A 12,191-nucleotide genomic window follows, 5' to 3' on the forward strand; every position below is an offset into this window, starting at 1 on the left:
ACTGGGAAAACACAAAAGCATTTCGGATCGTGCTCGGTCAATATAGCTGGGCTGTGAAACGTGTGGTGGAAGGGACTGGGGGAGGAAGACAATCTGATTCTTTAAAACAATAAGACATGGCTGAAAGAGAATGATCTGCCAAGACAGCAAGTGAGTGCCATTTACAAAATAGAAGATCAGGTGGAAAATGATCGCTGTCCTTTAAAGCTGGAATGCTTTAGGGTATTTTTCCCTATCGTTGAGAAATACGTTGGCTTTTTAAATTCTAAACCATACAATATACGCTGTATCAAGGGGATTAACACAAGGTAAAGAATAAATCTGGATCAGTCGTGTGGGGAAGGGTCCACACTAGCTTTTTACAAACGTGCTAACTACCTCGATTGAAATACCAATCTATTCACAGGTGTAGGTCCCACATAAATGCGAATGAACCCTACTAATCAAATAATCACCATTACAATACCGAGCGTGACACACAAATAAATAAAACAAGAAATAACGAAATCAAATGTAGGATGCCACCCTGGTTTGTCCAGGATTAAATCGTGATTTGGTTGCACATGTGCTACCTTTTACAACTGCAGAATGGCCAAGCAACCTTCAGGGAAATGACTGCGAAACAGAGTGTGTAGTGTTGGGGCACTCAACTCCCAACGTTGATTTATCCCCCCCCCCCCCTTGGAACAATGTGATGGCCGCGTGTTTCTCAGGGGTTTTCTGTTTGATCAGCAAAGACACGAGGTAGGGGATAGCTGATGGCTGTGCTGTGAAGGTCTCTGCGCTGGATCACCCTAGTTAGAGGTTGCCTGGGTTTTACCAGCAGTCATGCGAGATGAGAACAAGAATCAGCGTTTATTTTCTTTCTCTTACCCATATGCGCCTACCTGGCTACCTTCCGCTTCCCAGTCCTGGGCGGTTCGCCTCCAGGAGGGTTTGGCGTGGGAGGCTGGCTCTTTGCAAGGGATCCCATCATCCCTTTCCTAAAATGCAGCCAGCCTCGTCAATTGTGTGAGACAGAGAAGGCCTTACCCTGCAAACGCGGTGTATTGGGCATTTCAGAACAAAGGCTTCCGATGACATAGGGCCACTTGAAGCCACCAGAATCCTGGTCCTTTCACCCCCCGGCAGGTTAGGAACGAGGGAGAGAAAAGATCGGGTTTGGCTGGGGTTTCACAAGCACCTTTGCGTCCAATTCTTCTTCCACCCAAAGGCCGGTCGCTCCACACGAGCCGGTTCTGATCATTTCGCGCTCGGGCAGCAGAGACCCCCCAAAAACACATAAACCAGAAAGCGGGGGGTCGCCAGGCCGTACAGTTTAGCGGAACCCACAGCCCCCCAGGTAACGAACAACGATTAATTCGTTATTCGCATTAGACCCCCAAAGGTGGGGAAGGGAATGGGCGTGAGGGGGAATGTGATCCTCTCTAAGGGAGCCAGGAAACCTGTCAAGAAGCAGGTTCCGTCCCCCAGCTTTTCACTTAGCCTCCTGAGACAGGGGTCCCCCCTCTCCTGGGCCCGATCCCGCTAGGCACGACGCCCCCAGGCTCAACCACACATACTCCCCGCCCCCATCATCTGCTCGTCCCCGCCACTGAGCATTGAGCCTAACTCCCTGGAGCCCTTTTGCTACCGGTTTGCAAAAACCACCAGCGTGCAGGGTGGCACATCTTAAAACACACGTGGAGCTAAACCAAAGGCGGGTTGTTTTCCCATCGGCCACCAGCTCTCTGGCTAGATCCAGATCTCTCTCTCTCTCCGGCCAGGGGAAGGATAGATGAGCAGAAATTATCTCATCTCCCCTCCCCCCTTCCATTCATTGCCAACTCCAAGCTGTCCTTTGGGGGCTGTGGTCTCCTAGGAACGCCCCCCCCCGCGTGGAAATGTTTTACCCACGTGCCCCCCCCCCACCTGTACAAACTGCTGCGAGGGGAAGGGAAAAGGGCCCTTGAGCGTCCTTCGTTTCAACTTCCCTGAAGCGGCTTTTCGAGGCCGCCGTGGGAGAGCCGTCCCAGGACTGGAGGGATTGATGGGTTTCCTGCCCTGCGTTTGATGTTGAGTGTGAATGGGGCGGGAGGGGGGAAGATATGTGAGCAGTCACGACGGGCAGAGTCTTCGCTGTGCGTGTTTCGAGCTCCATCCAGGAAGCACGATCGGTTTCAGCTCGGCTCGTCTCAGCAACAGGAAGCGTTAAAGATAGACCAGGCTTGGCTGGGGAGGGGAGATTAGGAAGTCAAGCCTCTTGTGTGCCTCCCGATCCATATAGCCATGGCTAGGGCCCCAGGATCATCCATTTTACATCATTTCTAGATCACACACGCTGTAGAGCAACAGGGGTCTACATCGCCTTACCCCACCTTCACCATCCCGGTGCCGTGTGAATAGGCTCTGCCTTGTAGAGTTTCAGACCAACGCCGCCTTTAGTTATAATTAAGGTATTCTCTGCAGGGATGGACACCGACGGTGAAAGCAAGGTGGTCTAATGGTAAAGGACCCACATTTAACAGACCTGGCCTGGAGTGTCTACTCTGCCCGAGCCAAAGCCCACTGAAATCACTGGGGTGTTTCTACTGATTTATAATTGTCCGTAGACTAGAAACTCAAGTTAAATAATTGCCCTATCTGTGAGTATCTTCCCCCCTTCCCCTTTTAATACATCTTGCCTGTTTAGAAAATAATCGAATTAGGGCAAGGACCCTCACTGTGTGTGTCTAGTTAACTTTAGGACACCAGAGTGCTGATCTCAGGGGAGATGCCAAGTGGTTATTGCAGCAGAAAGCAATATGAACACCTCCCACCTCCACCCCCTGTAGCACCATAGGCTGGATGGATAAAACGGTTACTCACCTTCTCATAACTGTTGTTCTTCAAGATGTGTTGTTCATGTCCATTCCAATCAGGTGTGCACCTGCATGGCAGCCGGAAGATTTTGCCCCTAGCAGGATCCGTAAGGTCGGCCTGGGTGCCCCCTGAAGTTGTGCCCTCATGGTGCTCACTGTAGTGGTCTGCAGACCTGACCCATCTTCAGTTCCTTCTTGCCGGCTACTACAACAGAGGGGTAGGAGGGTGGGTATTGGAATGGACATGAACACCCCATCTCGAAGAACAAGTTACGAGAAGGTAAGTAACTGTTTTTCCTTGTTCGAGTGGTTGAAAATGACATGAACAATCAGGTTTCTGCCTATCCTTATTCAGGGTCCCGTCTATCCCATGATTCTACAGTTTGTGGGATTTGCCAGAGTCCAACCCCTGCTTCAAGATTGTGCTGGAGTGGTTGAGCTTTTGTTTTAAAATTACCTTTTTAGATATCAATAAATAAATAAGGCTTCAGAATGTTGACAGTCTAAACCAATGCAGTTGCCATCTTCTTAAGTTTCCAATGGAAAATACTGAACAAAACAAAAATAATAGCTCAGAGGTATGAATGGCCTCATCAATGTTAAGGGGATGTTAACTCTGAAACCTAGCAATGACAGCTTTAAAACATTAAACCATTTTATTATTTGACCAAACACAGCCAGATAGCTAGTGGGCTTATACCTGATTACTAGAGGTTTGTACCTTCAAAAAGATTCTGTAGGGGCTTCAAAATATGTAGACAATGGGGGAAAAGGGCTTAAGAGCCAACAAATATTCTTGTTGATCATTAAACAATCCACTTTGACAAGATACAACTGGTCATAACATGGACAGAAATATATATGTTAAAGACCACTGGAGTCTAGATGATGCCATTAAATATTTTGCTTTAAATGGCCAATACCTTTATCAATATTCTTATTCTTCCATTAGCCCCACTTGGAGTATAATGGAAGACAAGGTTGTAGCTTTATTGTAACAAATTGCACACAAAAATAACCCTGCTAGCTCTAAAAAATACCAACCACATCCAGGAGGGCCAAAGGTCATGAGATAGGTGCTTACCTGTAGAGGACTGAGAGGCAGAAGGCTACAGCTGGAAAGTGCATCTGATCTCTTGGTTGCACAGAAGCAGAAATTGAGATAAAACCCAGGAGGCCATCTATTCATTGCCCTAGGGCACAATGCAGGACTCATTACAGCATATTCTCAGTACTTTTCTCCAGTTCTAATTATCACAGGATCCCAGAGCTTAGGCTCCAGCCAGAGCCCAGAAGTCTACACAGCAATGAAACAGTCCGAGCAAGCTGGCACAGGCCAGATGCAGCTGTCTAGTTGTTGTGTAGACACACCCTCAGTGGACAGCTTGATGTTAACAAGTAGACATACTAACCTGTTGAAAGACAGCCCGCTCCCAGCTACCACCCCAATCCCCCCTCCAGCTCTTAGGTTGAGGAAAGTTGGACTCTGCTGAGAAAGGGTCTGATTTCGCTGCAATACCAGTATGTTCCACTACAGATAAATACTTGGAGAGTAATTGTGGGGAGGTGTCCAATTCCCTCATGCCAATCACCCTTTCATTATTTATGCACAGTGGAACAGCTTCAACAGGAGAGAGATCCACACATCAGAATATCCCTTAACCCAGTGGCTAGTGCACGCTCCTGAGAGGTGGGACACCCCTGTCAAATCTTGTCCCCCCTTCTGCCAGAGGGGGCAATTCGAAGCTGGGTCTCCCACATCCCAGGTGAGTGCTCTAACCACTGGGCTAAAAGTTATAAGGTGGGCACCTCCTCCAGCTCTTTTGTGTAGAGCAAGACAGACTCCCAACTTATTCTGGCAAAAAACTGTAGGCTCCTAAAATGTCCGACTCTGGGCAGCTGCTTCCTGTTCATGTACTGCTAGCAGTGATAGGCACCTATCTGTGAGAGGGGGCAGGGCTTAGCACACCCCTCTGGAATCAGCGTCTCCCATTGGCTAGCTTAGGCAGCTACCCACCTAGCAAGCTGGCATTTGTGGATCTCATTCTTAGGCATTTAACTCGGCTTTGTGGATCACAGTATTGTTCTTGGATTTTCTAGGCACCATGATGCTCAGTGTTGCAATGCCTAAGTCCCCTTTATGGATCTCACCTCTAGTACCTGGCTTCTGTTCTAAAGTACGAGCTTATTGTACTAGTTATTGTAACGGAAGATGTATTTACTGCCCTGGATTCCAGTTGGGCCAAGTAGAGAGCCAAACTTCCAGAGGGTTCACATCACATTCAGAGAGGAAGGAGTAAGATTATCTTCTTTACACACTGCAAATATTTCCAGTGCAAGTGGCATTGAGAAAGCCTGCTCTCCACAACCCATAGCCAACCCTTGTAGTGCTACACTGTTCTGTAAAGTCTTTGCGGTCACAGTGGAAGCACAGGGGCAGGGAGAAAGCTTGCCGTTTGTACCGTAGTGCCTTTTCACAGCACTAAATCCCTGCTAAGAGTTCAGAGGTAAAGCAATGGCTTGCTTGGTGGTCTAAAGTGAAAGGAGTTCCATGAAGCAATTTTTTTGCTTCCTAATTTAGCAGTTGGGAAAGAAGGTGGGGGTTCTTAGCTCCTGAAGCAGGGTGAAATCTGGGTTGATCAACTGTCATTCACAGCCTGTCACTGATCCATCTTGCATTAGAACATAAGAACGGCCGTACTTGGTCAGACCAAAGGTCCACCCAGCCCAGTATCCTGTCTACTGACAGTGGCCAATGCCAGGTGCCCCAGAGGGAGTGAAGCTAACAGGTAATGATCAAGTGATCTCTCTCCTGCCATCCATCTCCACCCTCTGACAAACAGAGGCTAGGGACACCATTCCTTACCCAGCATGGCTAATAGCCATTAATGGACTTAACCTCAATTGAAACAAGTAACTAAATGCTGATTCAGCATAAATACGCTGATTTATCAGTGAGACACTAGATGGTTCTAGTTCCATTAGGGCATTCACTTCATTAGGGAGGAGTTTATTTTCCCCCATTTATGACTCACTCCAACTTCCTCTGAATTCAATGGAAAAGCCTGACACTGGACTTCAGTGGGAGCTGGATCAGGCCCTTGGTCCCTATTGACCATGACAATTGATTGCTGTTCTTGGAGTCCTGAGCAGAAGCTATGTTGCAGGTCAGAATTAACAGAGCTCAGGAAGAATTGTTTTTACGTGGCTGGAAAGCACCTGATAAAAAGTAGGTAGAGAGGTTACCATTAAAGTCCAGTACATGAAATGCCATTTTCAGTTATATTTAAGATTGTAAATAACTTAGTAAGTGAAGCTAGTGACAACAGCCAAAATATTGAACCAAAAAAATCTAAAAGCTCATTACAGAAATGGACCAGTTAAAGAATGAATAATTTATTAGATTCATGAACTCAAATGTATAAATCTTATAGGATTACAAAAAAAAGAAAAGGCTATTTCAGTAATGCACTCCAGAGTGTTGATAGGTCAATTTACAAATTAACACAGAAGAACAAAGTAAACCAATTAGTTTGCTTGTCTTTATTGAAACTCAAGAGTTGTTAAAAAGTTTGAAAACCATGTGAAACAGCATACTTGCAATTTTACTTAAGGTTAGTCACTCGTTTAACGGTTAACTGTGATTGCTATATTGTAAGTGTTTTAACAAGGATTAAACACCACATCAAACATAAATAAGCAACAGATCAATAGTCCAGTTTTGTATCATACGGATTTGCTTGGCCTTTTATGATTAACATGTACTTTTCAAATAAATAGACACTCATTCAGTAGGAAAAAAAAAAACACAAAAAAGATATAAACATTGAGTGCTAATTTTACTGACGTCCTCCTTAGGTTTTCATGATACATTTAATGTCTATTATGTGCAATTGTGACTGAATATTAAATAATTTTATACTAATTAAAGTCAAGGTTATGCTTTTCCACATACAGTAACCCTGCCATATGCTTGGGTAAACTTTAAAGTCAGTGCGTTCATTCTATTTGAGTTTAAACTCCCACCTACACATTATACCCTATAGCTCAATGTTGGCACAAATGTATAAAAAGGTCAATGATGCTTTAAAAAAAATGCAAGAATTGAAAAGTTAAGTAACAGGCATCATTACAAATATATTGGAGCACAGCTTATGTCCAGACTATACTGAATTGATTGACCTTTTGGATATTAAAGATGTATCCAAATTGTAAACAAAAGTACGTATGTACTTTAAAATCTGACAGCCAAATCCCTGTCAGCTGAGCATCTGGTGGACCAGCACTGTATCACATACTCTGTTTTGTTAGTCCTTTGTTGCCAAGAAAGCTATAAAGGCAACGTAATCATTGGCTTCTTCTAATCTTGTTCAACCTTGAGAAGGCTTCAAATCCAAGAAATGCTGGTTGCCAGTCTATTCCCCCCCCCCACACACACACACAAAAAAGTTTCAGAACAGCTTTGGCAACTGTCTGAGGTGTTTTACATCGAGAAAGGTACCAACTGAACTCATGCTGTCCGCCTGATTTAATGTCTCAAGCGTGGGAGTTTGTAGATTTTCAGAGAAGATCCGAACATTTCCTAGGTTCTCCCTGTCAGGTTGCTGAGTGAACTCTACTTTCCCAGCTACAAGTTTGGTTTTTAGCTTTAAATCCTTCAGAATCTGCTGTGAATTCTCGTGTGGTTGATGTAGTATTTTTGGAGGAAAGACTTCATTTGTAATATTTCTTAATACAGGACCATTGGATTCTGACAAAGAATAACTTCCAGTTGACTCCTTGTAAGGTTTCAGGTTAATGGATAATCTATCACAAACTCTTTCAGAAGATTCTTTCCAGAAGTTAAAGCCCTCCAACATGGGCTTAAAGTTAGTCTCTAACCCATCTTCACTCTTGCTAATACTAGAGATGCTGCAGTTCTGAGTTTGTAGCTCCTCTTCATCTTCACTATTGTCACTGCTTTGTAGGAGCCCATATCTTTTCATGTACTTCTTGGTTGCAAAGGACATATTGTTTGGTGAAATTAAGCTAAGACCCATCATGCTCTTGTCCATATTTGCATGTAAAAGATTTTGGAAAGATGAATCTTCAGGGTTTTTTTCACTTGTGTGACGGAGAGAGAGCTGCGTCAGTTGACTTTCACTTAGATACTTGAGTGCTATTGCATTTGCCTCCATACTCAAATCAACTCCATTGGGAGTTAACCCACTCATGCCGACATTAACAAATGACATGTAGTTTAGTCCAGGGACCACTGCTTCAGGATTTATGCAGGCCAATATGCTAAAACACAAAGCACCGAAAATTAAGTTAATTTAGCTTTATACTGTGTGCATGTCATTTCAGAATACCAACACAGTGAAGTGTATTTCCCCCCTCCTAAACGCGCCGAAATATCTGGCTTTTAAGCAGGCTATTTGTTCACATAATTAAACACACACCTCACATAGTAAGATTGCGTGTCTTACCTAATGGTATCTACATTACAGAAAAAGATCCACTAGGGCAGTGTTTCCCAAACTTGGGACGCCGCTTGTGCAGGGAAAGCCCCTGGCAGGCCGGGCCGGTTTGTTTACCTGCCATGTCTGCAGGTCCGGCCGATCTCAGCTCTCAGTGGCCGCAGTTCGCTGCTCCAGGCCAACGGGGCCTGCTGGAAGCGGCGCGGGCTGAGGGACGTATTGGCTTCTAGCAGCCCCCATTGGCCTGGAGCAGTGAACCGCGGCCACGGGGAACCGCGATCGGCTGGACCTGCGAACGCGGCAGGTAAACAGAGCGGCCCGGTCCGCCAGGGGCTTTCCCTACACAAGCAGAGTCCCAAGTTTGGGAAACACTGCGCTGGGGATTGAGAATAATCATCCCTGATCCAATGCTGATCACAACTTCGGTAGTGTAACATGGTGACAGGAAGCCTCAGGCAGGCTTTAGGGCTTTGTATTTTAAGACCAACAGTTCAATATGCCACCTGGAAACTAATTAATAGTTAGTTGATCCCTACCCAGAGATGCAATGTGTCCTAGTGGTTAGAGCACTGGCTGGGTGACCTCGGACAAGTTACAGCACTTGTGTCTCAGTTTCCCCACCTATAAAATGGGGATCATACTGGACTCTTTCATGATTGCTTTGAGATCTACTAGTGATAAGCGCTATGTGAGAGCTGGCTATTATTTATATGTTGCCATGTTGCCCAATATTTTTATCCAGCTGGAAGACAGCCTCGGTTGTAAACCAGTAACTGGTTAAGGATTGCTTTTTTGTCTCTATGGCAAAATAATGCCAGGACATCTAGAGATTTTTCCTATATACCCATTTCCAAAAGCCTGAAAAGGGAAGTTAAGAGACTTTTATTGTTACTGGGAAGGATATAGTTTTTCAAGAGCTCTTTCAGTATGTGAAGGAAGTTCACTCTTTCCTGTCCTTGCTCCACTAAACTCTTGTAATACACGGTCAAGACAAGCTCCAAGATACTGGTGCTCATTACTGCATCTATTACAGGCTATGTGCTTCAGTTTAATAAATCCAGTTTCCTCAATATCAAGAGATTGAAGGCATCTATGTACTCTAGTGATACATGTAGAAAGATGAACTTGTGAGAACATTTTTTGGCTCAAAAAATAGACCACCAAAAAATAAGCAGGAGGGGCCTGGTTCTCAGCTTGCTCCCTACTGTGATGCAGACAATTGTGAAAGAAGATCTTGATCAGCCACAAAGATGACAGGAGGGAGGATTTTTTGTTTTTAAGAGGTATATCAAGAAAGGAGACCTCTAGTTTGTTTTATAGTTTCACACCTATTAGCATGTTAATGGAACATATTAACAGAACACAAGCTTGAGAGTGATGGTGGGGAAAGTTTGATACAGCCAGTAATACAGGCGGTCTTAAACTTTGGTAAAAAGCACCTGCTGCAATGCAAGTTAGAACAATTCTCAAACTTTTTCCTACTGGGGAGAAGTTCTTGAAACAGACATCTCCTCCCTGCCTGCCTGCCACTATACCTTCTTTACAGCAGCCAGAACTCTTAGTTTACATGAATAAAGAAACATGGTCACATTAAGGACACATAAAGATGAAAACAAAGCTTGCTTTAATGCAGCTGGGTTGGTTCCTTGGTAATCTTTATCTTCCCACCCTCCATTTTTAATCTGTGTACTCTCCATGGGTTCAGACCTGTACCTCTTCTCATTGCCTCCAGTTCCCTACTGCTCTAAGCTCTCCATATTACTTTATTGATTGGTTCTGTCCTCATCTCATGTGTTTGCTGTCCCTCCAGTTTTGGTCTCACGCACAAGTTTGATGACAACTAAACTTACACCTGTGAAATACAAGACAAAGGAGGGCTTGAAACAGCCACACAGCATACACAGATGCTTGATTTTACTTTAAAAGCTTCACTGGTTAAGAAAGCCTCTAGCAATCCTCAGAGTTTTGTACTGGGATATATCTAGCAGCAAACACCACTCCTTAAAGAACAATGTGGTTTTTTAATCTGTGATAGCAGGAACACTGTGGCTAGCTAGATGCACTGCCCAACCCAAGTTTGAGAACTGCTTCTTTTTCTTAAAAGAAAAATTAAGGGGCTATCCTGTATCTAGTGCCTGTGTAAATATCTGGATGGAGTCCAGCTTTTCCCACTATTCTCTTCTAACAGCTCTAGTAGTGCCCAGCATGAATTAGGCCGAGAAGGTCAGACCAAGCTTGTGTTCCCTGTGCATGAGTATCAAAAACATGGTCCTGGAGGTAATGCATTAGGCCTTTTCTGCATCACTACTTGCTCACTGGGGACTCTTGGTCCCTATTTGTCTTTCTATGTGAAGAGAACAAACAGTGAAGGCTAACACTTTACCTGGCATTCTCTACTTTGTGTGCATTTTTCTTCATTTTGTCAGGTGATTCAATTTTTACTCCAAGGTTCCTTAATTGCTTAAGGGTTGCACTAATCACTCTATCTTTATCTGTCAGGCCTGGGTCAGATACTGAACTTCTTTCCTTTGGGTCATTAATATTCCGACATGTGGGACCATCATTGTCGACAATTGTTTGTTTTGTAGATGGAGGATCACATTCTTCAGAGGATGACTTTAAGAAGTGGTTTACTTGACCCTACACAGGGGAAAAAGCATAAGCACATGTGGATCAACTAGTCAAGGGCGCAGGAACATGACAAAGGAGTTTACTACAGAATCCGGTTATGTGTTATCTATGGCATATTTAGTCCAAATCAAACTACCATGCAGCTAGATCTGAAAATAAATTTGACTTGTTTGTCAGAGTAAGTTAACTATTGGTATCACTAAATGTTGTGTATTAAGTGGTGTGCAAAAATAAAACATTTATGCATAGAAGGAGTGAAGGGTAGAAGGAGTATTTAAACCTCCAAGAAAAGCAAGTCAGAAGCTTGCCTCTCTTTTGCACTGCAGAAAACATGAAGAGATGAGATGCATGTGACAACCGTACTCCGTTTCAGCCATGTGAAAGCCACAGTAGTGTATTGCATGGAGCCTATTCTGGTTATGAGAACACACTATGAAGGACAAGTGGCAAATAATTGTAAGATATGAAAGACTGCCAGATATTAAAGGGTTTGTGTTAAAATACTTTTACCAATATATCCTGGTAAAACTTTTGATCATCGGATGGGTGTCTAGGCAGTGATGGACCAGCATGCTCAGCTTCTGGTTCACTTGGTGCCACCATGTGGTAGTTAGCTCCCTCCGTGGGTCCTGTCTGTAAACACATGCTAACACTTTCTTCCAACAGTGAATTTGGAGCACATGCTGGGGAAACTGGCTCATTTCTGAAGGAGACAGAACAATGAGTTAATACACCATTGATTTTTTACTTTGTTTGAAAGTAACTTATGAATCTAAATCTTGGAAAATTATATCATCTCTCAATTTCTCTTACTGTTCTCCAAGATGTCAAAAAGTCTGGAGTGGGTGCAGCAAAGAGCTACAAAAACGATTCAAATGCTGGAAAAAAGTGCTTTACAAAGAGGCTGAAGGAGCTCTGTTTAACTTATCAAAAAGAAGATCAAGAGTTGACTTGATTACAGTATACAAGTACCTTCATAGGGAGGATATACTGGTTACTAATCTACCAAAAGGAAGGGCACAAGAACCAACAGCTAGAAAGTACAGCAAGCCAACTTCAAACTGGAAATAAGGCACAAACTCTTAAAACAGCAAAGGTGATTAACAATTGGAACAAGACACCAAGGGAAGTGGAGGGTTCTTTGTCTCTTGAATTCTCTAAACCTGGGGAAATTCTGCCCCCAAAATTAAAAATTCTGCACACAATATTTTAAAATTCTGCAAATTTTATTTGTCAAAATAATGCAATATAGTCATGCTGG

General features: G+C 43.9%; 1 protein-coding gene across 8 annotated transcripts in view; it reads right to left on the reverse strand.

Moving 5' to 3' along the window:
• Nucleotides 1–6,214: 6,214 nt before the first annotated feature.
• The window catches only part of STIL (STIL centriolar assembly protein), a 32,617-nt gene continuing 26,640 nt past the window's right edge, over nucleotides 6,215–12,191 (reverse strand). For all 8 annotated transcript variants that reach the window (XM_005284890.5, XM_065553782.1, XM_065553786.1 and 5 more), the window contains 3 exons: nucleotides 11,441–11,633; nucleotides 10,683–10,939; nucleotides 6,215–8,123 (listed from right to left, as the gene is read on the reverse strand). In XM_005284890.5, coding sequence (XP_005284947.3) covers nucleotides 7,292–8,123; nucleotides 10,683–10,939; nucleotides 11,441–11,633 — 1,282 coding nt within the window. In that variant the 3' untranslated portion in view covers nucleotides 6,215–7,291. The remainder of the gene's footprint in view (nucleotides 8,124–10,682; nucleotides 10,940–11,440; nucleotides 11,634–12,191) is intronic.

This window comes from Chrysemys picta, chromosome 8 (assembly GCF_011386835.1).
Source record: "Chrysemys picta bellii isolate R12L10 chromosome 8, ASM1138683v2, whole genome shotgun sequence".
Lineage (NCBI taxonomy): Eukaryota > Metazoa > Chordata > Testudines > Emydidae > Chrysemys > Chrysemys picta.